General features: G+C 40.5%; 1 protein-coding gene across 3 annotated transcripts in view; it reads right to left on the bottom strand.

Moving 5' to 3' along the window:
* LOC140532715 (protein lifeguard 1-like) overlaps positions 1-26,884 on the bottom strand; it is a 51,310-nt gene that overhangs the window by 13,292 nt on the left and 11,134 nt on the right. For 2 of the 3 annotated variants that reach the window (XM_072651512.1, XM_072651510.1), the window contains exons 1-4: positions 3,987-5,699; positions 3,263-3,300; positions 3,067-3,154; positions 1,486-1,575 (exon numbers count right to left, since the gene is read on the bottom strand). In XM_072651512.1, the coding sequence (XP_072507613.1) occupies positions 1,486-1,575; positions 3,067-3,154; positions 3,263-3,300; positions 3,987-4,361 (591 nt within the window). In that variant the 5' untranslated portion in view covers positions 4,362-5,699. Of the gene's footprint in view, positions 1-1,485; positions 1,576-3,066; positions 3,155-3,262; positions 3,301-3,986; positions 5,700-13,869; positions 13,961-14,184; positions 14,239-17,302; positions 17,382-25,145; positions 25,259-26,884 lie in introns of those variants that run through there. The other variant, XM_072651511.1, reaches the window with a different exon arrangement.

The following is a 26,884-nucleotide window of genomic DNA, read 5'->3' as shown; positions in this document are numbered from 1 at the left end:
ACATCACCTCATGCTTGGACTACAGCAAAAGTAGTCCTGCTGGTCAGTCTCTCTGCCCCAAGTCTCTCCCCACCCCAGTTTATCCTCCTCTCAGTCTTCAAAGTGATCATCCTATAGTACTGTAGTTTAATCCTTTCAACCATGTCTGACTCTCTGTGACCCCCATTAGGGTTTTCTTGGCAAAGAACTAGAGTGGTTTGTCATTTCCTTCTCCAGTTCACTTTACAAATGAGGAAACTGAGGCAAACAGGGTCAAGTGACTTGCCCAGAGTCAGATGACAAGTGCTTGGGGCCATATTTGAACCCAGATCTTCCTAACTTCAGGCCCAGCAATCAATTCACTGAGCCACTTAGCTGTCCTTCCTATGGTACACATATGGTAATGTTACCCCTTTCTCCCCATTTAATATACTCCCATGGCTCCCTATTACTTCTAGGATCCAAAATAAAATCCTCTGGCTTTGAAAGTCCTTCCAACCTGGCTCCAGTCTTCTTACAATGTACTCTCTCCCACACACCCTACAATCAAATGACACTGCCTTCCTCACGCACAACACTCTACCTCCCGACTCTCTGTCTTTTCACTGGCTGTCCCCCATTCCTGAAATTGTTCCCCTTCCTGTCTATGCCTTCTGGTTGCCCTGGCTTTCATCAAAGCTCAGCCAAAATCCCACCTTCTGCATGATAGCTCTCCCAGTCCCCCCTGATACTACTGCTTTTCCTCTGGGAATGTTTCCAGCCTCTCCTGTGTAGATCCTGCTGTGTGTAGTTGCTTGCATGTTGTCTCCCCCATCAGACTACTAGCCCCTTGTGGCGCTTTGTCTCTCTTGCATCCCTGGTGCTTAGCACAGTGCCTGACATATAGTAGGCACTTAATGAGTGCTTATTCCCCCACTCACCCTCCCCGTTCCCTTCACCTTCCATTGCTGCAGATCACGACCTATGCACATGTTCACATCCTGGACAATCCTGGCCTGTGTCCTCCCATGAATTCTCCTCCATGCACTGGGGGGGAGGGAGGGTTTCTTCCTCACTTTTCACTCTTTAGGGCCCTCAGCGCAGCTCACAGGCTGTCTGTCCCTTCTCAACTACCCCTTGCTCTTGCTACATGACCGGACCCTTCTTTCTTTTAATCCTGCATTTCTGGACATTATCCTTGTCCTTACACTTTTTGCATATAGGTCATTCCTGGACGTATTCTGCAAGGTCTCACCTTTGTGCTTCCCTCATTTGTAATTCCTTGGAGACTGAGGTGTCTGGGGATTAGAACCTCACTGGGATGGACACTTCTGTTTAAAAGATGGATCTGTGTTTCTGGGAGCAGCTTAGGAGTAACTGAAAAGATTTCACCATTCCCCACTTGCAATGGGGCCTACTTTCTCTCCACACCCCCCTTCCATTCTGAGCTCAAATCTCATATACATTCCTAATGATGGGATGGTAATGAAAAGACTCCTGTTCTAGAAGGTTTCCAATTGTACTTACATAGGTACGCATAAGGGAATAAAGAGTTCCATAGAGGATTAACACCAAAAGTAAAACCCAGAGATTCGCAGAGAGGCTGGTAAAATCGAACTGAGGAAAAGATAAAATAAAAACTCAGTTAGAGACTATGCAAAACACACAGTACTTAGAGGAACTGATGGTTAGTCTCTCCCCACTCCAGTCTAGCCCCCATCCAGTTTTCAAAGCAGTCTGCCATGTGCCCCTTCTATTTAATCAGCTCCAGTGGCCTCCTGGAGTTCCTGCCTGGTGGCGGGCATTGTGAGGGCATCTCACAGGTCACCAAACAAGCAACAAGAAGATCACTTCCATGCTCTCATTCAGTCTTCACAGTGACCCTGTGACACGGGAAGTGAAAAGACTGTCGGCTCCACTTTGTGGACAGGGAAAGTGTTCTTTCCTCTATGGCATGCTGTCCGAAATCTGCCCTTTGCAGATGAGCATGTTGTTCTAAAAAAATGGCCAGACAAGAATCATTTAGGGCCATTAGTGCTGATAACTCAGACTTGACCCGATCAGAATAAAGCAGAGAGGACTTCAACAAGAAACAGCTTCAGACCACCAGAGCAAAGCTCTGACAGCCACAGTCTTTGTGTTATTTATTTTCTGAACTCAACTGGAAATCCTCTCATGGCGACAGCCCCAACAGTCCTTTTTTTCAAAATATTGATGTGAAGAATACCCTGCCATGACTACTGCCACTAGATCCTACTCTTGGGCCAGGCCTCTGACTTGCCTTCGTGCAAATGGGCAAATTTTCTGCATATACATGTAAGACACAATAACTTTTTTGAAAATGCTATGGATTGAATTGGCAAATTTGCAAACATCCTAAACCTGAACCTACTTTTTAGTGAAGTGCAGCGAATAATAATGTTGTCTTCAGTGCCCTCCTAACACTCCTTCTCCCCCATTCCCATCATGGAAGGGATCTGTGTCAGAGCCTGTTCACAGAATGGCCTTCCTCATGTCTATTGTCAGACACTTAGAAAGTGGCCTTACTCCTCCTGGGCAGGGTACATGTTGCTAGAGGGACTAACTGAGGATATATGGGCCTAAAAGAGTGAGCTGCTGAGTGAGGACTACTAGTATCTTGACTCCTAGAGAACTGCGCCAACACAGACTCAGGAGTCTCTTGGTGGGGCCCCCAGGTGCAACAGATGGACAACATCTTGGAACCCTACTCAATCCAGGCTTGAACAGATCTAGACATGGGATCTAATCCTACCTGCCACTATGTCAAGGGAAAAAATCTCCCCTAAATATTGCTTTTAAGCAATCTTGGGAAAAGGGAAAAAAACTCCAACAATAGTATTTTTAAAAAGGGTCGAAAAGTCCCTAAGGAAGCACATTCATTCCTAACAATCTTCCTGCTCTTGCATCTTGATAATTAATCAGTCAACAAGCATTTATTAAGCACTTACTACGTCTCAGCCATTCTACTAAGTTCTAAGGGTACAAAGAAAAGACAGAAGAAGCCAGCCTGTCCTCATGGAACTCCCATTAAAGCCCAGGGTGTTTCTGGACAGTCCTTATAACCAACAGACATGAAATCACACGTACTTTTGTCTGTTGCGCTAACAAGATGAGGCCCCAGGTCACCAGGGATGTTCCGCCTACTGCCCACATCAATTCTTCGGCGTGATAGAAACTAAAACCAAAGAAGGACGGTCACTGTTCACATGTATCAGCAGAAGCACTAGAAGCACTAAGAAAGCAAAGACATGACCAGAGAAAACAGGCCAAGCTTGTGACTTACACGGATATGGATCCCAGCAGCATACCTTCCACAAGCGTCTATAAGGAAAGTCAGAAGAAACGGTCAAGTCAGACTACTGAGGGGCGCAGGTCTGCAGGGGTGGGGTGGGGGGACGCTCAAAATACACTGCAGGAAGAAGGCAGTGAAATGGCCCCAGGAATTGGATGGGAGCTTTGCGGCTGGCATCTCTCTCTTAGCATGCACTCACAATTATTTGAAATAATTCATTTTGATTCACAGATCACAATCAGGAAAACAATAAACAGACAACCACACTGCAAAAAGGAAAGACAAGGAGACAAAAACTGAACTCTGTGATTATAATGACCAAGCCTGGCTCCGAGAGAAGCTGAGAAAACACATATGTCTCTCCATTCATTTTAGACGTGGAGGACTATGGGTGCGGAATATTGCCTGTGCTGCCAGACATTGGCAAAGCGTTAATTCTCCTGATTTGTTTCCCCCTCCCTTTAAAAAAAATCAAGGATATTATAACTTGACAAAAGGCTTTCCTCCTTCTCTTTATTCCATCCTTGAAATTTAAAATATTGAGGGGCAGGAAGCAGGAAGTCAACCCAAACACCTATTTGGACCTACTCCTCCTTCATTTCCCATCTCCCCCTCTTCCCTCAGGTTGGAGCTCACCCATTGTGCCATTTCTAGTGAGACTAGGGATAAAGGGGTAAGGAGCAGAACAGTCTGTTTCAGAACATCTTGTGTCTACCTCTTTAGATCCATGGCCCTTTCTTCCCACATCCCTCAAATGGACACTCCTGGTTGTCTCTCTCTTCTTGCTAGAGGTATAGGTAAGACCAGGAGTCTCATCTCCAGTAGAAGTCCACTCTCTTCCCAAGGGCAGCCTTGATATAGACATCAACGGCTGGCCAGCCTCCTCAGGAGCTGCTACCAAGTGTCTTATAAGAACCAGGAAATGCCTGCAGCAAGGAAAGGGGCCAACAGGGTGCAGCCCCATGGCAGTTGCTGAAATCATTATCCTGTGGCTGTACCAGAGGAAGCAATAGCCTCCGGCGTGCAGGATATCAGCTTCTCGTACATCTTCATATATCAGACACTTGCGTGTGTGTGTGTGTGTATGCATGTGTGTATGTGTGCACGTGGGGTGGGGGTACCTATGTGAAGATGACAACTGTGTGAACACAGACAAATGGCTCCAAGGGTTAATCTCTCAAGTTTACATGGAATCTCAGATCCTGGCAGACAATTTGCTGTGGCTCTGAGATGCTACCTTTGAAGTTGTGTCAATGGTTGGCCCACAAGTTTGGAAGCCATAACAAATTGATATTCTTTTATCTCCAAATATCCCCAGAAGAAAATCTGATGGCAGCAGATGAGTGAAAGACTCCACTTTGGAGAGAGCCTCTGATGCACAGAACCTGGGGGAAGGGGGTGGCCAGTACCACTGAACACCCGTGATGGTATCAAGTTCATCAGGCTCCTGATAAACCTGGTTAGAATGGTGCCATATTGGTGTGTGGCTGACACTTTCTTTTTTAAATTTTCCTAAAGCAAGATGTATGCAAATACTCTGGCTAGATCCATATGCCCTCATGGATTGTCTAAGTTTATAGACATGTGACTTGTGTGGGGTCAGGGATTGATAATTTCTGGACTATGACTCATTCCTCTTTAAAGGGGAGTACAATTTTCAGCTTGAGGGACTAGGAGAAGGTTGGTGACTAGACAATTGCTCCTTCTCCTTGGATTTGGATCTTTCTAACCCTTCAAATATGGCTGGTGTAAAGGGAGAAGTCTAGTTCAGAAGAAAAGTTTCTTTCCTTGTTGCTAGCCACTAGCTTATTTTTGTTGGCTGAACTTCTATGCACCAAATGCTGGTTATATAAAAGACAATCACAAAGAATAAGGAGACCAACATAAGCTCAGAATTGGTACATGATTTAGACATGAAGAGTGACCATAAGCAACACAGAAGAAAATATCTCTCACATCTACAGATAGGGGAAGAATTCATGACCAAATAAGAGAAAGGGAGGTTCATAGGAGGTAAAATGAACGATTTGATTACTTAAAATTAAAAAGTTCTTGCACAAATAAAACCACTGAAGCTAAAATAAGAAGGAAAAACAGGAAACTGGAGGAAAAATTGCAGCAAATTTTTTTGATTTCTAAGTTATATAGGGAACTGAGTCAAATTTACAAGAAAAAAGCTATTCCCCAATTAATAAATGGTCAAAGGAAATGGATAGGTAGTTTTCAGAGGAGAAAATCCAAGGTATCAATAGCCACAAAAAAAAGGTCTAATCTTAAAAGTATTTACATAGCACAGTACAAGCACTTTATAATTATTATCTTATTTGATCCCCACAACAACCTTGGGATGTAGGTGTTATTTTTATCCCTGTTCTACAGATGAGAAACTTAACAAGGGTTAAGTGACTTGCCCTGTGTCAGAAAGCTAGCAAGTACCTGAGATGAGATTTGAACTTCAGTCTTCCTGACCCCAGGCTAGCACCCTATCCACTAGGCCACTTAGCTGCCCCTAGAGAAATACAAATGAAACAACCCTGTGGTACCTCACACTAATCACATTGGCAAAGATGACAAAAAAGGAAAATGACATGCTGGAGAGGTGGGTGGAGTTGTAAGCTAGTTCTGACATTCTGGAAAACTGCTATTAAACCGTGCTTATCCCCTTTGACCTAGCTCTATACCTCAAAGAAATTAAAGAGGAAAAGGACTCATATGTTAAAAAAAAAAAAATTATTGCAGCTCTTTTTGTGGCAGCAAAGAACTAGAAGCTGAGGGGATTCCTATCAACTGGGAAATGGCGGAATTCTGGGATATGAATGTGACAGAATAGTATGGTGCTACACTATTAATAATAATCCTATTATTCATAATACTATAATAACACTTTTGTATTATTCAATACTATTGAAATGGTAAAGGGGATGGTTTCAGAAAAACCTGTGGAAGACATGCACGAGCAGAAGCAAAGTGAAGTGAGCAGAATCTAGAGAACAATTTATGTAATAGCAAATTTGTAAAAAATAATCCACTCTGAAAGACTTAGTAAATAACATAATGACCCACCACAATCCCAAAGGACTCATGATGAAACAGGCTATCCACCTTTAGAGAGAGAGCTGATAGCCTAGTTTCTTTTCCTTGTTTCTCTCCTTTTTTTTGGACATGGTTAACAAAATTATTTGTTTTCCATGACTGTACACATTTATAATAGGTTTTGTACTATTTGTATTATTATTTGTATTTTTGCCTTCTCAGTGGGTGAAGGAGGGAGAAGAGACTTCCAAACTGAAAATAAAATAAAACTGAAGAAATTGAATGAACAAATGAAATAACAAGTAGTGAGTAAAGCCATCTATCCAAACAAAGCAACAACAGAAATGGTAATTCTACAGATTAGAAAATACCAACAAAAAAAAAAATACGTAAGAATGAATGAGTTCTTTAAATAGGAGGGAAATAAGGTCTCAACTCAACCAAAAGACAGGCCCTAACCTTACTCAAGAGAAGTCTCTCTCCAAAGTCTCTAGGGAGGACAAGCTAGAAATCAGGGACATGTGGAGAAATCAGCTGCTCCGATGTGTCTGCAGGTTCCAAAGTCTTTTTAAGCCCCCCTCTCCTAAAGAACATTTTCTATGCCAATCTGGAGTCACAAGTCCATCTGCACAAAGTAAAAAATATAGTACAGAACCAGTAGCTTTGAGGTATGTCTGTGTAAGTAATCTACTAGAGAGGCATGAAACCCTAAAGCTTTAAAACCAATTGTAATTTTTAGTCTCACATGATATTTTTTTTTTTACTACAGTCACAAGCTGATTATTTTTTTAATTAATTTATTTAACTTTTAACATTAATTTTCACAAAATTTTGGGTTCCAAATTTTCTCCCCTTTTGTCCCCTCCCCCCACCCGAAAACACCGAGCATTCTAATTGACCCTATCACCAATCTGCCCTCTCTTCTATCATCCCTCCCTTCCCTTGTCCCCATCTTCTCTTTTGTCCTGTAGGGCCAGATAACTTTCTATACCCCTTTACCTGTATTTCTTATTTCCTAGTAGCAAGAACAGTACTCGACAGTTGTTCCTAAAACTTTGAGTTCCAACTTCTCTTCATCCCTCCCTCCCCACCCATTCCCTTTGGAAGGCAAGCAATTCAATATAGGCCATATCTGTGTAGTTTTGCAAATGACTTCCATAATAATGTTGTGTAAGACTAACTATATTTCCCTCCATCCTATCCTGCCCCCCATTGCTTCTATTCTCTCTTTTGATCCTGAACCTCCCCAAGAGTGTTGACTTCAAATTGCTCCTTCCTCCCATTGCCCTCCCTTCCATCCTCCCCGCCACCCTGCTTATCCCCTTCTCCCCCACTTTCCTGTATTGTAAGATAGGTTTTCGTACCAAAATGAGTGTGCATTTTATTCCTTTCTTTAGAGAAATGTGATGAGAGTAAACTTCACGTTTTTCTCTCACCTCCCCTCTTTTTCCCTCCACTAAAAAGTCTTTTGCTTGCCCCTTTTATGAGAGATAATTTGCCCCATTCCATTTCTCCCTTTCTCCTCCCAATATATTTCTCTCTCACTGCTTAATTTCATTTTTTTAAGATATGATCCCATCCTATTCAATTCACTCTGTGCTCTCTGTCTCTGTGTGTGTGTGCGTGTAATTCCGCCCACTACCCAGATACTGAAAAGTTTCAAGAGTTACAAATATTGTCTTTCCATGTAGGAATGTAAACAGTTCAACTTTCATAAGTCCCTTATGACTTCTCTTTGCTGTTTACCTTTTCATGCTTCTCTTCATTCTTGTGTTTGAAAGTCAAATTTTCTTTTCAGCTCTGGTCTTTTCATCAAGAATGCTTGAAAGTCCCCAATTTCATTGAAAGACCATTTTTTCCCCTGAAGTATTATACTCAGTTTTGCTGGGTAGGTGATTCTTGGTTTTGGTCCTAGTTCCTTTGACTTCTAGAATATCATATTCCACGCCCTTCAATCCCTTAATGTAGAAGCCGCTAGATCTTGTGTTATCCTGTTTGTATTTCCACAATACTTGAATTGTTTCTTTCTAGCTGCTTGCAATATTTTCTCCTTGACTAGGGAACTCTGGAATTTGGCCACAATGTTCCTAGGAGTTTCTCTTTTTGGATCTCTTTCAGGCAGTGATCTGTGGATTCCTTGAATACTTATTTTGCCCTCTGGTTCTAGAATCTCAGGGCAGTTTTCCTTGATAATTTCATGAAAGATGATGTCTAGGCTCTTTTTTTGATCATGGCTTTCAGGCAGTCCCATAATTTTTAAATTGTTTCTCCTGGATCTATTTTCCAGGTCAGTTGTTTTTCCAATGAGATATTTCACATTATCTTCCATTTTTTCATTCTTTTGGTTTTGTTTTGTGATTTCTTGGTTTCTCATAAAGTCATTAGCCTCCATCTGTTCCATTCTAATTTTGAAAGAACTATTTTCTTCAGTGAGCTTTTGAACCTCTTTTTAAAGCATTCTTCTCCTCACTGGCTTTTTGAACCTCTTTTGCCAATTGAGTTAGCCTATTTTTCAAGGTGTTATTTTCTTCAGCATGTTTTTGGGTCTCCTTTAGCAAGGTGTTGACCTGCTTTTCATGCTTTTCTTTCATCTCTTTCATTTCTCTTCCCAGTTTTTCCTCCACCTCTCTAACTTGATTTTCAAAATCCTTTTTGAGCTCTTCCATGGCCTGAGCCCATGGTATATTTATTTTGGATGTGTGGGATACAGAAGCCTTGACTTCTGTGTCTTTCCCTGATGGTAAGCATTGATCTTCCTCCTCTGAAAGGAAGGGAGGAATTATCTGTTCACCAAGAAAGTAACCTTCTATAGTCTTATTTTTTTTCCCTTCTCTGGGCATTTTCCCAGCCAGTGACTTGACTTCTGAGCTTCCTTTTCACCCTCACCTCACCTCCAGATCCACCCAGCCAGCACTTGGGGTGTGAGATTCAAATGCTGCTTCCCAGCCTCAGGGCTTTCGGTGGGGGCAGGGCTGCTATTCAGTGTGAGATTAAGTTCAGGTGCTCGGGTGGGGGCAGGGCCACCAGAGGGGGCTCAGTTCCCTCAGGGGGTTTATGTGGAGACCTTCAACAACAGATCCGGGCTCCTGCCTGCTTGGGGAGCCTCTGTCCACCATGGCCCCCCGCTGCTGCCTCCCGAGGGGGCCTGAGTTATGGGGACACCCCACTCCCCTCTCGACCAGCCAAAGAGACCTTCTCACTGACCCTTGTCACCTGTGGGTGAAGGGACCCGCACGGCCGCTGGAGATTCTGTCCCTGAAGCCAGCTCAGATCTGCTCCTCTCGGTGCTACGCGGCCAAGGCAGGGCTGGGCTCCACTTTGGGTCTGGTGCACGACAGACCTTTTGTGTCAGGTTTTCAGGTCTCTCTGGAACAGAAATCTCCTCTGCTCTGTTGTTCTGTGGCTTCTGCTGCTCCAGAATTTGTTGGGAGTTCTTCTTTACAGATATTTTATGGGCTGTGGGTTTTGGAACTAGCATATGTGTGTCTTTCTACTCTGCCATCTTGGCTCCTCCCCCCACAAGCTGATTATTTTATCTTCTTCTGCATTTACCCCTCACTTTCACTCTTTCCGGAAAAATTCTTACTTGATCACCAATAGCCACACTGAAAGCTGCACCTAGGTGGGGCCTGGCCAACAAGTCCCAGTAGCAAACATGTTTGGTGAGGCTACTTCTGGAAGCACCTGATCCCACCAAATGAAGGGGCCAGGCTCTCTACTATTTCCAGTTCACTTGTTCAGTGCCTTTTTGATTGGATGCTGAGCCAGAAGTGGGTGTGCACAGAAAAGATTCCCAGAGGGATAACTCAGTTTCTGCTTGAATGCAGGATTGCTGTCCTCTCCAGAAGAAGGCTAGCACCAAGGGCCTCCATTCCCCAACCACACTACATGAAGGCAGGATCCCATGGCCTTTCTTCTGCTCCAGTCTCTATCCTTTCCTTTTCTCTATGAGCTGGAGTGTTGGAGATGGAAAAGACTAGGCTGCACAATCTTGTTAGATCTCAAAAGGTCCAGAGATGCGAGTCCATGGCCAAGCTGACCACCAGAGCAGCACCTGGGAATGAGCTAGGGGATCCTGCCAGCCATGAATCAGGTTCTAACAGGTGAGATATCCACTAGCCTTCCTCTGGGGAATGTGACTTGTCAGAGCCAGTGGGGGTTGGGATAGAAACTCCCAGTTTATAAAGGTTGCACACTATGTTTGTTTGGAGACAGATCAGCTGACAAAGCTAAGAATCAGAACGTCATTCTTTGTTCAATGAAGGAGGTTTTATCTGTTTGCTGGCATACGTAGCCTTCCGGTAATTGGCTGATGTCCAACATTAATCAGAAAATTCATGGATTGTGCTAGGGTTCCTGGGTTTTGTTTTTGACTTTATAAAGGTACACCAGGGGAATTTCAAACATCCAACTTTGGAAGATCCCATACAAGCATACTCCCCTGCTGGACTTCTTGCACAGAGCCCTTCTCAATACCATTTCTCCCCTACCCCCTTTTCCACTCCAGCCCCGTTCTGCCTCCTCCCTCAGCATCCTCTTTTCTCCACCCCCATGTCCCCACTCCCCAACAAACACTTAGCACCCAGCATGATCCTGACAATCACCAAAGCTGCTTTGGACCCACAGTGCCTCCCAGTGGCAAATTCAAGTATTTCATCATACAGCTGCTCTTGCTTACCTCCAATTTTTCTCAGCCCTAAACATATCCCACCCTTCTCCTGTCTTTTATTACTCACCCCCAAGGCAGTCTCCTTCTCCCGTGTTATCCTCCTCTCCAACTCTCTTTAATGCAAGGTAATAAGCCTTTGCCAAGCTGCTCTTACAGAGCTTGTGGGTATGGCAGAGTCAAGTGGAATTTTGTGAATTTTTTCAATTGACAGGGGACACCTGAGCCTATTAGTGTCAGACGAGCTGATCAATAAGGAGGCCCACACCTGCTCTAGCCTCTCCAAGAGCAACCTACCTGTATTCTCCAAATGGAGACACCATCTGAAGCTCGCCAGACATGATATACATATGTATGTACTACATATATATGCTCCACTAATATATACACCCACACATACCCAAAGTAGACGCTAAAGTCCTTAAGGTCAGGGACAACTTCAATTTTGCCCTGGTATTCAGACCTCACACAGAGTCTTGTCAATAGCAGAAGCTGAATGAACGACTGTGGGGTTGAACTGAATTGAATACCCCTCTACTGAGAAACAGAAATGTTTTCCGTTTTCATGTGAAAGGCAGTGAGACCAATCTCTGAAGTTTCTGAAGGTTCCTAGAAATCCCTTTTAGAAACTCATTCTCCTCTTGTTAAACCTGCTTTTCCTTTTCAAAAACTCAAAATGTCTTATCCAACATTATTTTTCTATTTTCCTTAAATAAAAATATTTCAACAGTATTACTTCTGCCATTAGTCACTGCAAATGTACAATATTCCAAGCACATGATAGGTCAAATGGATTTCTGTGCAGTGACCCAGTAGCCTAAGTAACATTTATGGCATTCTTTCTGCAAACTGTGACCCCAAACCTCAAGCAGTGGTTTTAAATGATCCAGGGTTAATGCTGGGTAGGAGGTTTCTTCTAAATTACTCTCTTTGGTTTGTGCTTGTAGCCAGAATTCCCCCTAGGAACCTTATAATTTGGATCATTTTACCCCCTGCCAAGTTTCCCCTGGCACTGTCAGAATATACTTTATGCTTCGGTCACCAAATACGTAAGTAAAAGGGGCCCAAGTCCCAATTCAACAACTCAAACCAACAATGTCAGCTAAAGAACAGCCTTTACCACCCTTTATTTCACTCCACATAAGGAACAGAAAAATCATGTGGAATCTATGGGAGCTTAAACTTCTCCCTCTCTTCCTCTTCCCTTCCATACCCCCAGATACTACTCTCAGGTGTCTGGATCTCTCTCTGAACTGCTGGCAGAGCTATCTGACTCCTTTTGTAGGCTGGGGTTGTCACTCAGAACTACGCTAGCCTGACCTAACAAAACTTTGCCTAGAATCAAGAATCCAGGCTCATCCCTGGTCATTCCCTCTGTACTCTCCCCTCAGTTACAAAGGTACAGTCCCTGCGTTATCACACCATGGTGCCTCTGGGCACATGGGTCTACGATCCCAGTTCTGCACATCTCTCTGATGGTCTGGGAAGCTGCCCAATGTTAGGTCTTCCTCAGTGCCATATATCTCCCAGTAAAGTGCATAGTTCTTTAACCACTCCCACCATTAATCCTTTGTGCCCTTGCAGACCTTCCACAGCTAGGTGGCCCTGACTCTCATATTCACTCCCAGCACACAACATACAATGTCCCATTAGGCTTCTGCCTCCTTTGGTGCTTGCCAAAGTCTGCCCCAAGTTCCCAAAACAAATAGAAACACAGTAGAAAAAAGGAGTTAAAATGACAAGTTAACCCCACATACTTCGGTTGTTCAGTTTCGAGAGCTGTCCTGTCTCTTGCCTTTTAAGGCCAAGTAGCCCAGATACCAGCCTCCCACCCCTTAAATCAAATATTCCTGGATGGTCCCCACAAAATATGTTCCAAATTCCAAACAACTAGCAAATAAAATTTTAAAAGAGAACCACTGTGTAAACTGAGAAACTCCTTGCAATTAACAGAATGACCAAGCGATTCACTAAAGTGCTTGTATCTCCACAAAATACTGCTTATTGAGCCTGACCAGTCATTTGCTAAAGACTTGCCAAAGCTCAGACAGCACTGGGAATGGTGCAACAGCTACTTGGTGTTATTAGAGGGTCCCAAAAGTTTGGGGCTAAGTGCTATTTTATAAGCACATTTATTAATTTGTACATGAATTCCTTAAGTTCAGAAATAGACTCAATTAATTTCTCTTAACTGATAAATATATCTACCTTGTAATTTTAATGACTCTGGTATTCCACAAATGAGGAGGAGGGAGTGAGGAGAAGTGACTGACACTGTGACCTCACTCTCTTCTGTACCGATCACAAGACAAAAGAAAACACACACACACACACACAGGCACAAAAAAAAACATTTCACTCAACAAGGAAATAGAAGAGAAAAAGGAAAGGGGGAATCTGATTAAGGGAGGGATTAGTTCTGAGTAAAACGCACTCTAAGAATGAACAAAAATATTTATACTCTTTTTGACGGGGCAAAGATTGGGAATCTGATGGGATGCCCATCAACTGGGAATGGCTGAAGAAGTTTTAGAATATAAATGTAATGGAACAATATTGTAATGAATTCTTATAAGCATAATAATCAACCAAGATTCCAGAGGACTGATAAGAAAACATCCTATTCCCCTTCTTGATAGAGAGGTGAAGGACTTAGAATGAAGAATGAAATAAATATTTGTTTGCACATGGCCAAAGGAGACATTTATTTTTATTGACTATACGTATCTGTGATGAGTTTTGCTTTTCTTGGAGAATGGAGGTTGGAGAGAGAGGGTGAAAAGTCAAATGTTGGCTGATCAAAACAAATAAAATATATTTTAATAATAAGAAAGTCTGATAGCACAACAAGATTTATCCCAGAGATCAGATATAATAAGTCTTAAGGATTTCTACTTACAAAAATGAAGAGTAAAAAGAAATTCTCTGGCACTTTACAACGGGCATCTTCAAAGCAAGCTAGTATAATGATTAGGACAAAAAGTGCTGGGCTAAAAGACAACATTAAGTTACGTTATTAATATCTAATACTTAACCACATTACAAGATAATCAACAATATGTAGTGCAAGTGAAATGTGATGATTACTTAGTATATTAAATAATTTTAAATGATAAAAGTACCACAGCAAAAATGAGGTTTTGTGTGTGTGTGTGTGTGTGTGTGTGTGTGTTCTACTGGAAAAACAGTTTGTGTTAAAGTAGATAATACTTACATGAGAATATAAGTGAACCAGGGATTCAGGAGCACCCAGGTTTTTATAGGAATGCTAGTCAGAAACAAAAATATAATGGTATTTAAAATAGGCTTTATAATTCTAAAGAGTATAGACAGGCAATAAAAACAATATTTCAGACCATCTCAAAAAGAAGCAAATCAGTATCATGGGAGAAAAAGAGTAAGTCCCAAGTGGGATTCACCAAAGAATTTCCCATTAGCCACATCCAATGCCCAGGTCTCACAGTGTCTCCTTTCTGCCCTCACTATCCCCCCTTGGCACAGGTCCTCATCACCCCCTGGCTAGCCTATTGCAATTGTTTCATAACAGGATCCTGTATTTACCTAGTCTTCTCCCTCCTGATTCTTCTCAGCCTCTTTGCAGCATTCGACACTGCTGGTCTGGCTCTTCTGTTAAACACTCTCTTCTCTCTGGGTTTTAGTGACACTGCTCTCTCGGCTCTCTTTCTACCTGCCCAGTTGCTCCTCCTCCATCCTCTCTTCTGCACCATTAACCACAAGCCTCCTGACCATGGCTCCCAAGACCCAGGCCCTGCTCTTTGTCATTTTCATTGACCATTGACTCAGTTTAATTATCACCTCGAGGCAGATGACCCCAAGATCTATATTTTGGCCTTCACTTTTCCCCTTAATTCTGCATTTGGCATCACCAAAACCACCTATTAGACATTGAGAATTAGAGGTCCTGGAGACATCTCAAATGCATCGTTCCCCAGACTGAATTTACCACCTCCTCCTGCACACACACGCACACACGCACACACACACACACACACACACACACAGATCATAAGAGAATTTATGTCTTGACCCTCTTACCAACATTTATTTAAGATGAGGACATCACATAGTTAGCTAGAGACTTTAAAATCAAGCTTATCAACTACATATCTGGCGTTAACTGGCTAGTTTCCTTTTTACCTATTTCTTCCCCTTCTTTCATCTGTTCTTTGATTTATAAATCATTATCTTTCCTTATTTGATCTTTGAAATTCCATTGTATTCATCCTGCTTAGGTAAATCAAAACCTACATAAAAGGATGCACAAAGGAAGCTCTGAGCTCACTAATTTTTTTTCGGTGGTTGTTCAATGATGTCTGTGCTCTGAGCATAACAAACTGCAGTTTTCTCCTAACTTTGCATTATTGTACCTAATCAACAGTTCCTTGGACCATCTTTGCCACAAACCTACCTGTGTTATGAACTTCCTCACTTCTTTTGTGGTCATGACTGTCCTTCCAGGCACCCAGGTTTGTAACCTGGAATTTATCTTTGATTTCTCATCCTCCCTCATCCACACAGTTGCTAAGGCCTGTTTGTTTTACCTTCACAACTATTCTCCAATTAGACTTACACAACAATCAGCCCAGTGGAGGCCTTCCACCTCTCACCTGGACTGCCACAACATCCTCCTGATTGGTCTGTCCCCATTTTCGCCCTTTCCAACCCATCCTCCACTCAGCTGCCAAAGTAATTTCCCTAAAGACCAGGTCTAATCATGTCATTCTTCCTCTTAATAAACTCCCATCATTTCCATCACCTTCAAGAGTCAAATACAAACGAATTCCTGTTTGGCATCAGAAGCCCCTCATTACCTGCCTCCAGTCTACCTTTCCAGACTTATTACACATTACTTCCCTTCATCCCTTCACACACAATCCACCATTTCCTGTCTGAGCTTTTGTACAGGATGTTCCCTTTACCTAAAATGCACAAACATCTAACTTCAAACTTCAGAATTCCTTTGGGGTTTCCTTAAAACGTAGCTTAAGTACCACCTTTTACATGAGGCCTTTCCTTATCCTCCCAACAGGTAGTGAGTTTTCTGCCCACCTCCCCCCATTACCTTTACCATTACATATGCATATATAGGTATATATGTGTGCATGTATATACACACATATATACATATATGTCCATGTAGGTGCTTAGCAAATGCTTGTTTATTGAACATATGGAAGGCAACACTTACGCGCTAGACACTGGAGATACAAATACAGGCATAAAAAGGTCCTTGATCTCAAGGTGCTTACATTCTAATGGGAATTGATCAACTGCCTGATAAGAGATCTTCCAGTCTCTGCTCTTTTCCTGTTTCAATCCATCTTTCAAAACATTAACAGATTAATCTTCCCCAGGTATGGATTTCTTTTTAGGACACATTTAGTTATTTTGATATAGTTGCTGGATCATTTGCTAGGTATTGTATGGGGAAGAAAAATCAATTGACTGATATTCAGGAATAAACTGTTACCCAGAATCTATACTTGGCCCTGGGTCTCCCAGTTGTCTAACTATATAACTATGCTTTACAATGTGAATGTGTTCCCTAACAGTTTAATTTTAGTTCATCAAATGCCTTTTTAAATATATTAAAGGTGACTATCATTTTAAGGTATCCTGTAATCAGTATCATGAGCATCAGTGACTGTGATGCATCGACTGGTTCACAGATCATTGGATTTTGATCTAGAAAGGGCATCATCTAGTTCAATTATCTCATTTTATAGATGAAAAAATGGAAGCCCTGAGAAGTTATATGACTCGCCAAGGTCACAGAGCTGGGGACTTTGAATCCAGGGCTGTTAACTCCAAAGTCAGTTTTCTGATATGCCATTCTGATTTATCTGCACTATAAGTTTAGATTTCTGTAAATGTGATTTTGTTAGCATTGAGCCTATCTTTGAGAGATGAGCTGTGTGTATGTATATACTTTTATGGAATTTGGAATGGCCAAAGGGAGATAATCTGGGAGAAAAAGACCCAAACTGAAAAACAAGAATGAGTTGGATAAATCTGATGAATAAAGAAAATCAGGATTTACTACAGTTTTTGAGGGAAAAGAAAGCAATGTTAAAGCATTAAGTTAGAAAGGTGCTTTTTAAATAGAATCACTGGACTTTTAAATGGTTTCCCAGTAAAAAAAATTACTTAAGATGTGGGAGAGATTAGCCAGTTTCCACCAGGAATTTCAGAAGTGTTATCTGTGATAATAGGTAGAAGAAGGATATGATATTGAACAATGATAAAAACATATCATTATTAATAATAATCCTGAACAGATTAATAATTTAATATATAGAAACAATACTTACCAGAAAATAAACAAGCAGATTATTCCCAACGTTATCATCAACTGAAATGTCAAGATGAAGAATACTTTTCTGATGAAACCTATGGGAAAATATAACTATTATTTATTGTAACTAAATATTAAAAATCCAAGAATAAATTATTTGTAAATATCTTAATCTTTTTTTTTTTTAAATTTAGGAAATGGGATTATTTTCTTATTCACTGGAGGGTAAGGAGTGGAATAAACATATGAGTTTTGGTAACAGCCGGAGAACAAAATACAATAAAATCCAAACTGTCCAGAACTTTCAAGGTGCCTCTTTCAGTATCAAAATTTTTATTTAAAAAATTTCACCATTTCCTATAAGGAAATCTTTCTAAAATTGTAACATGGTTCTTTTTTTTCTTTAACAGAATGTATTTTATAAATGTAACCCGTTGGTGATTCAACAAAATCTTTAGTAATGTCAAGCATCATGCTGTGCTGTCCTCAGGGCTCAATGTCATATAGAGGACTCCTCCACAGTATAGTAGGGCTACTTTTCCTTTAGTTCTGATGTCTACTTTTTATAGTTTTTCTTTTTTCTATATCCTCCATTGTTTTAGATGACAACTTTTTCTGTAGTCAACATACTTGGCTTGAGTTTTTCTTTCTAACTATCTGTTACAGATTTGGAAAATTTAAGATTTATTGGAACTATATGTAAAATTGTAGTAAGTTGACCAAGTGAGGGTCTGAGAAGCTCACTTGTGAATAAAGTGACCATGACTTCAGCATCTGGTCTTTGTGGCCTCTTTTTGACTGCTCAATAGTACTGGACAATGGCTTCCTGGATCCAAGTTATGTTGTAAGCAGGGCAGATTGCTAGATACCTGAGTTTGAGATGAGTGTTATTATATTACCCCTGGTTTTCACATTAGGGAAAAGTGCAACTAAACTCACTCATATATATTTTTAGAGGAAGGCCTTTCATCTAACTTTGTACACTACAATCCTACTCAAACACTTGTTACCATCCCCAATAACAAAAGAAGGCAGACATGGTATCTTTCTATAAGTCCCTTAATAAATAAATGATAATTCCCCCTCCCCTCAAAAACTCCAAACTACAAATCTCTTGGTTTACAGTGTTATGCATTAATCACTGTAATCATCATAATAATAGCTAATGTTTATATAGCACCTACTGTGTGCCTGGCACTGTGCTAAGAACTTTACAAATATTATCTCGTTTGATGCTTACAACCACCCTGGGAGATGGGTGCTATTATGTATTGGTATTGTCACTGGTATATGAGTGTGAGACTAGGTCTAAGAGGAGCAAATTCTGCCCTAGGCTTTATCACTTAATTATTATGTGATTCTGGCTGAGTCATTATTGCTCCTCCATTCTATCATCAGTCTTCTGCATTGTGGAATGGAAATAAAAGAGCTGTCCAATTGTCTCCTATCTCTGCCCTTATAACCAAGGAGACATGAAGCATCAGCCTTGCACTACCACTTCCAAATTTTAACCCACTTAAGAAATGCTTTAAAGTTTATAAAATGATTTCTATACAATGGGAAATAAGCAGGTTAAGTAATACTTCCTTTTATTGATGGAATTAGAATTATCGATTTTTTTCCAAATATTTTCATGAGTCAACTCTTTGAGTTGCCCTATTGACCAGGAATTCTCATCAAACTTAAGTAGTTGCCTGATAAAAATATTTACTAAAAGATTTTTACTGAAAACCTGCTTTCAAAAGTATTTGTTATACAAGAGCTCACATGCCAGCTAATGATGAGGAAGCTCTGAGGTCTCCCAGCAATGCTCCATCCGCTGACTCATGTATGATAAACTCAATATAGCGTTTCTTTCCAGCTTTCTTGGCTTGAAAAACTAGAAACGTCTCTTTTTCAAACAGGATAATGAGTGACTTTTTCAAATGACCAAAGATGATGTGGGAAATGTAAAAGACTTTATTGCTTAAATAGTTAGATAACTGTGGTAATGCAGTGGGGGCTGAATGTTTCTGTGGGCTGGGAGAATGAAAGAAAACATAATAGTTAGTGTTTTGTTTGTATTATATTGATTTCCATTTGTTAATATGATGTTCTGCAAATGTTAACTTTTTTTCAGCCAGATCATGAGCTTTTTGAGGACAGAGGTTTCTTCTGTTTTTTGATAGTACCTAGTAAAATATTCTGTGCACTTTGGTAGCAAAACAGATATTACTGAATGTGGGAAAATTTTCCACAGTGACATCTCTTGTTTCTCTTTATAAAAGGTACATTCTCACAACCTAAAAGATCATAATATGAAAGGAATGGGGATAAATAAAGGTGTTTTCCATATGGCTATTGGTAATGAGAGTAATGTGGGATTTCAAAATCTGCATGTTAAATTCGGTATACATATCTACTTTCAAGCTGCTATATTTAAAACTACAGATGTGTAACTACTAAATTTTATTAGTAAGGGAATAAAAGTAATGTATTTACACGATTTAATGAAGCCTATATTAATAAAATAGGGACAAAGTTACAAAACAGTAAAATGAGAGATGTTGGGAGGGACTACAGGAAAATAAGCACATTAATGTACTGTTGGTAGAATTGTAAACTAGTTCAGTCGTTCAAGAAAGCAATCTAGAACTATTCCACCAAAATCACCAATGTATCTCTATTAGATCTACATCTACAAAACTCAAAGAAAGAGGAGAAAGGACCTGTATCTATAACAATATTTATAGCAGCTCTCTTCAAAGTGGCAAAGAACTGTGGGTATCCATAAATTAGAGAATGCTGAACAAGTGAGATTATATAAATGTGATAGAATATTATTGTGCTGTAAAAAAACGGTGAAAGTGACAATTTTCAGAGAAATTTGGTTAAATTTTGTATCACATGATGAAGAATAAGGTAGACAGAACCAGGAGAACAATTTATACAATTACAGTAACATTGTAAAGAGAAGCAACTTTGGAAGACTCTAGTCAATATCGTGACTAGTCATGATTCCAAACGATCAGCGATGAAGCATACTACCCACCTCCCGTCAAGACAACTGATGAACCTCAGATGAAGAGGGACGTATTTTTAGACATGGTCAATGGGGAAATTAGTTTTGTTCTACTTTACATTTTTTGCAAGGGTTTGGGGGTGTTTTTTGGAGGGCGAGAAGAGATTTAAAAGACAGAGAAAATAGATTTTTGTTCATTGAAAAAAAATTAGTTTAAAAGACATACAGAGTGTCCCCAAAGTCTTCATCTTACTTTGAGGACACCTTGTATAACAGTGACATCTAATAAAGAATTTGAAGTGTCTGCTGCTAGATTCTGAAATGTAGTATGTGTCTACAAAAGTGTTTGACCCAAATATAATATTAACCCACTTATAAAATGCATTAAAGTTTATAAAATGATTTCAACACAACAATGGGAAATAAGCAGGTTAAGTATTATCACTTCCTTTTATTGATGGAAAAACTGTGTCAGAGAGGTAGGTTGTCTGACTTGTCCAGGGTCAGATCTCTTGACTGCAAGTCCAGCTGCATCTCTGCTAAACCACAATAACATTAAAACAACCTAAACTGATCCAGTGTTAGAGAATCATAATCTGACTCTATGGATTGCATTGTTTGGAATCATTTCTCATTTGATAAAAATGATACATGGATATAAAGCTTATCTACGAAGAGGTAATCACTCTTACTTAGCCTTTGCATTTAATAACAGGTTGAAGAGTCTGTCCTTAATTATTGATGTCTATGTACATTATCTTTATAATCCCAGGGCATAAAAGGTTCTCTTTGCTGGGAAATAATGAGATTTTAATATAATGTCTGTCAGAGAAATTGAAGACTAAATTTGTATCTGAGGCTCAGAACTAAGACAGCACCAGACTATATCAAACACATTTGTGTAAAAGAAACCTTCCTTTTAAAAACAAAAACCATAATCCAAAAATTTCTATCTTATATATGAGCTCATTTCAAAGATGATGATGTGACAGAGACATAGTTCATATGGGATAATGCAACCAGCCAGGACAATTTTGGAGGAGTGCTTTTGAAATGGTTCAAATGACATGGCTAAAAACTCCAAGTTTTTGTATTATTCATTACTGAAATAGCAGGTGGAAAATCTGGCTAGTTCTTTCTCAGAAAAGTGTCAAATATAATTGAATTTCAACTGGGAAATTTTTGCTCCCTGAAAAAAATTAGTGGAATCAACCAATTTATACCTAACAGGTAAAATTAAACTAAATATTTTAATGGCCTAAAATGATTAAGGTAGTCTCTTTATGTGGCTTTTTATACTTAGAAAGTAGATGAGACCCTAGAAGACCATGCTGGAAAGATTTGTTTTCTTTCTTACATAGAAGGAAAGTAGAAAGAGTATTGTGCTCCAGTATTTGATTCTGGGAACTGAACTCAGACATGACTAATTCGCACACCAGAATAAATGATCAATAATAGGTTATACTTGTCCTGAAAACACATGACAAGGCATCACGCAGGGCACTGGATTTCTGGCACATGGATTTACTAGGAGACCAAATTAAAGTTTAGAAGGTTGTTTGATTAACATGACACAGGGAAAAGAATGTGTATAGTTTTAAACAACATTTCTTTAAGGTCATCCTTTCATAGTCTGGTTTAAATATATGGTCAGGGCTGAATGGACATTAACAAATCATAATTCTCCATGTTTCCTTCTTCAGCTTAATAAATGTAAAAAGTATTACAGTGAAGTTCAAAAATTCAACATCATAAGTAAAATATGAGGGAGTCATAGTTAGACTGGTTCCCCTGAAAAACGGTCTGCTTGTTTCTGTTTTGGTACACCCAGTACCAAGTATGGTGCTTAGCACATAATAGGTACTTAATAAATATATGCTGATTGATGTGGATATCAACAGAACTTAAGATACTGTGGTAGGCTCTATGGAGAGAGGCATAGTGTTCAGCCCTAGGACAATGATAGTCTCACTGTACTCAAAATCTACAGTCACAGAACATCAGAGCCGGAGAGGATCTCAAAGGCCACCTAATCTGTACCCAAAAACAGGTGTGTACATCCTCAACACACATGAAAAATGGTCATTACACCTTTAAGATCTCCATACTCTGCCCTGCTCAGCTTACATGAAGAATATTGTGTAAAGCTCTGGGGGCCCCATTCTAGGAAAAACCCTCAACACTGATAATCTGGAGAGTATATAGAGGAAAGCAACGAAGATGGTGGTGAGCCTTGAGAGTGTGCCACATGAGTACCATTAAAAGACTGGAGATGTGTGGGTCCAAGAGAAGAGTCACTTTTCAAGCATATGAAGGATTGTTTGTTATATGGAAGATGGATTGGATTTGTTTCACTTGGTCCAAGATGGGAGAACTAGGACAAATGAGTAGAGGTTACAAATAGTCAAATTTTAGGATTGGTCCAAGTCTAAGTCATGGAGACTCTAAGCCTCTTTAGAACAGGAAGCAACTCTGAAATCTTCGTTCCTGTTAAATTAATGAAGCATTTATTAAGTGCTTACTACATGGAAGGCCCTGTACTAAGTGCTGGGGACACAAACAGACAGTCCCTGACCTCATGGAGGTCACATTCTAATGGGTGAGACAATACATATGGAAGGTTTTGGTTGGGAATGTCTTGTGTGGTTCCTAACAAGCAATCACAAAGCAGACAGGTAATGTCTTTTCTTTAATGTGCTGGCTGAGGACACTAGCCTGGCAGCATTGCTATTCCAAAGGCTTTTGTGTGCAGGGTCCTAGGTTGTCTCCATCAGGTTCTGAGGATAGATGGTGGTGGTCTGACCTGCCTGGTACATACTATCCATCTCTCCTTTAGGGCACCTTGCTGCTTCTGCTAGGCTGGGTTGTCTTCCCCTCTTCTTTCCCATTCTATCAGAGGTGGAAGATGGTGGTCAGTTGGTGGTGATGGCTGGTCACTTCTCCACAGAGCCACCTCCACAGATTATGGCTATGAGGACTAGGTTGGTGGCATGTCTGGTGGTCTGGGGGATGTTGCTGCCACTCCTAGGGCTCTGTGTCCATCTGCTGGTTGTCAGTAATTGTTGCTGGTGATGATAAGAAAGATGGGCCCTTTCTCCACAATCTAAGAGATTCCAAATTTCTCTCTCTCTCTTTCTCTCTCTCTCACACACACACACACCCAATCTAAAGAAAGTTTCTCATAAACAGAGGTTTCAAAGAAATTTCATTTTCAACTTCATCCATGCCTGAGATGTAGAAGAAAACAGAAGATGATCAGTGAACCCCATTGTTTCCTGCCACTCCTACCTTTCCTTACAGATGTTTCTGCAAGGTTGTTTTTTTGTAGTGATTGTGATGATGGTTGGGAATAAGGACAGGCTCAAGGAAGACAACGTGGCATCAATGACAAAGGAAGAGCCCATGAATAGGAGACCATTTCCTTGGGCAGGGGTTTTGATTACATAAGCAAGGGGAGCAAAACACCAAAACCAGGCTTCCCAAACAATATTTTCTTTTTTAAAGAAAAGTTTATTATTTTTATTTCTCAAGTAACAATTTTTAAAATTAGTTAATTTGAACCTCCCCCTACTTCCTCCTCATTGAAAAAAAAAAACCCACAACCACCCCCAGACAAAAATCAGTTCCTCAACATATAGCTGCATAGTTCAACAAAATAATTCCCTCCACTAGCCATGGCCAGAAAAGTATAGCTCTTTGTACAGAGAAGCTCCTCACCAACCTGGCAGGTGGCAACTGGTGAGTTTCCTCTTCAGTCTTTTGGTCTCATGGTTGATCACTGCATTGATCAGAGTTCTAAGTCTTTCAAAGTTGTTTTTCTCTATAATGTTATCATTGTGTAAACTGCTTTCTCAGTTCTGTTCACTTATACTCACTGCTCATTTCACAAAGATCTTTCCGGTTTCCTCCGAAATTGTCCATTTTATAATTGAATATAGCACGATAAAAATCCATTGCATTCAGACACTACAACTTGTTTAGCTATACCTGAATAAGAGGATACTTTGCATGTTTTCCATTTAGGGGCTACCATAAAAAGAGCTACTATCAATGTTTTTGTAAATAAAGATGTTTTTTCTCTTTCTTTGAGAACATAGGCACTATGGTGGAACAGCTGGCTCACAGGTTACACAAAGTTTGGTAACTTTCTGGGAATAGCTCCAAATTACTTTCCAGAAACACTGGACCAGGGGTGGGGAACCTGCAACCTTGAGGCCCCATGTGACTCTCCAGATCCTCAGGTGCAATCCAGACTTCACACAACAAACTCCCTTAATAAAATGATTTGTTCTATAAAACCTGGACTCAGTCAAAGGACTGCACTTGAGGACCTAGAAGGCTACTGTGGCCTCAAAACCACAGGTTCCCACCCCTGGGACCAGCAATGTCTCTGTTTTCCCACAGCCCCTCTAATGTCTGCCATTTCCCTATTTTGCCACTGTTTGTTATTCTGACAGGTATGAGGTGGAAGTTCATTAAAGTTACGTTCATTTTACATTTCTCTAATAGTGTTTTGGATCTTTTTTTATATGGCTGTTGATAACTTGAATTTCTCCCTCTGAAAACTATCTGTTGATATCCTTTGACCATTCATGTATTGGGGCATGGCTCTCAAGTCTTATACATCTGAATCAGTCCTTCATGTATTTTGAAAATAAAATCCTTGACAGAGAAATTTGTTCCAAACATTTTTTTTCCCCTGGTGAGCTGTTTCCCTTCTAATTTTTACTGCATTAGACTTGTTTGTGCAAAAACTTTTGAATTTTATACATTCAAAATTGTTTATCTTATGTCATCACCATACATATTTTTCTATACCAACATGGCAACTTTTGTCTAATGCTAACTCTTCTCCTACCTTTACGGATGGTCATGTCGCTGAATAGATTCATTTTGTCCGGGCTGTTTTGTGGTTCATCAGTGTCATTTGTCATCTGGACCACATAACTAGCAGGTTGGTGGGTCATTCACCTTAATTGAGCATTCAATCAGAACAATTGTTAACAGTGCCCATACAATGATCCTGGTTTCCAATCTCCACATTTTCTCTCACTGTGTTTAGGTCTAGGTGCCCTTGAACATTGTCTCGTGGGCTGCTCTGGTGCTTTTCAAACAGAAGGGATTCTCCACAGATCTACAGAAGGACTGAGAAGGACCTGTAGTCCTCTTGAAGTGAGGCCCATGTGAATGGGGGAGTCATTTAACCAAAGGTCCATGACTGTTTTGCTGTCTAGCTGTATATATATGTAGTTCCTACCATGGGACCACCCTACATGAGTATCTCACCTAGGGGAAGGCTCCGTAAATAAATCCTAAGGAATGACTTTGGGCACAGGTTGGTTCAGTGGAAAGAGAACTTGGGAATAATAATGATGATGACATCATATGCATAGTGCTTTACACCACATCTCACTGTCCCCTCACAACAACCCTGGAAGGTCAGTGCTATGATCTCCCCACATTCTAGAGAGGAGGAGGTTATGGGACTTGCAAAGGTCAAACTGTGTCTGAGGCAGGCCTTGGCCCATTATTCTACCCATCGCACCACTGAGGCTTTGGGCCAGCCTCTAAAGTTTGCCTATATGACCTCAGGCAAGTCATTTAACTTCCCTGAGTCTCAGTTTCCTCATCTATAAAATGGGGGGTTGGACTTGGAGGTTCATTCCAACTTTTGATCTATGAGCCCATGACTTGCCCAGAGTCATGCAGATTGAAAACTCCCAGAGGGAGATTTGAACCCAGGTCTTCCTGGCCCCATGACTGGCATTGCTTCTATCACACCACACTGTCTCTAAAAGTCAGTAAACATTTATTCAGTACCTACTATGCACCAGGCACCGTGCTAAGTACTGGGGTTACAAACAAAGACAAAAGATAATCCCTGTCCTCAGGGAACTCCCCCCTTTATGGGGGAGACAACATGCTAACAACTACGGATAAGCAAGACAGAAACAGGACAAATGTTAAAAACTGTAGAGGGCCTAACTTCCTGATGATGACAGATACATCACAAGGATGAAACTCAGTCTGAAAGGAAAGACCCCTCCGTTCCACGTTCCCTGTGTCTGTGACTGTCCAACATACTTAGATGATCTGATGTATCACAGATCTCATTAGCGCAGTCTTCACTGAGAGCCCTCCAAGGCCTTCTCATTGTCAGAGAGGCTTCTCCATTCATGTGTGTAGAGGAGATGGCTAGAATGGTATATGTATTTCACTTTTCAGTCTTATTATCCCAGATCTTAAAGCCAACTTTTAAAAAGTTTAAAACTTGACAGTGATGATTAGGGCAAAGCAAATGATATTGCTGGTTCAAAATTAATTCTGACCAAATACTTTTTTTAAAAAAATCAATGCATTTAACTGTAAAAAATGTTTGGAGGCCTTAGTTACATGGTTATTTGCCATGACATTAAATATGGTGCTCCCATACCAATGCCATTCCAACTGACCCATCTTGGACAAGCTCTCCCTAAAGGTAAAACTCAAATCTGGAGCCCCAATGTGAACTTTGACCTGGGCTTTTACATGATCCGTTTCTTTCTTTACTCTGTACAGTCTAAATTTATCTGCCCCTACTGACTGGCCTAACACTTT

The sequence above is a fragment of the Notamacropus eugenii genome, chromosome 3, assembly GCF_028372415.1.
Source record: "Notamacropus eugenii isolate mMacEug1 chromosome 3, mMacEug1.pri_v2, whole genome shotgun sequence".
In the NCBI taxonomy this organism is placed as follows: domain Eukaryota; kingdom Metazoa; phylum Chordata; class Mammalia; order Diprotodontia; family Macropodidae; genus Notamacropus; species Notamacropus eugenii.
The sequence above is the reverse complement of the archived record's forward strand: the minus strand, read 5'-3'. Positions and strand labels throughout refer to the sequence as shown.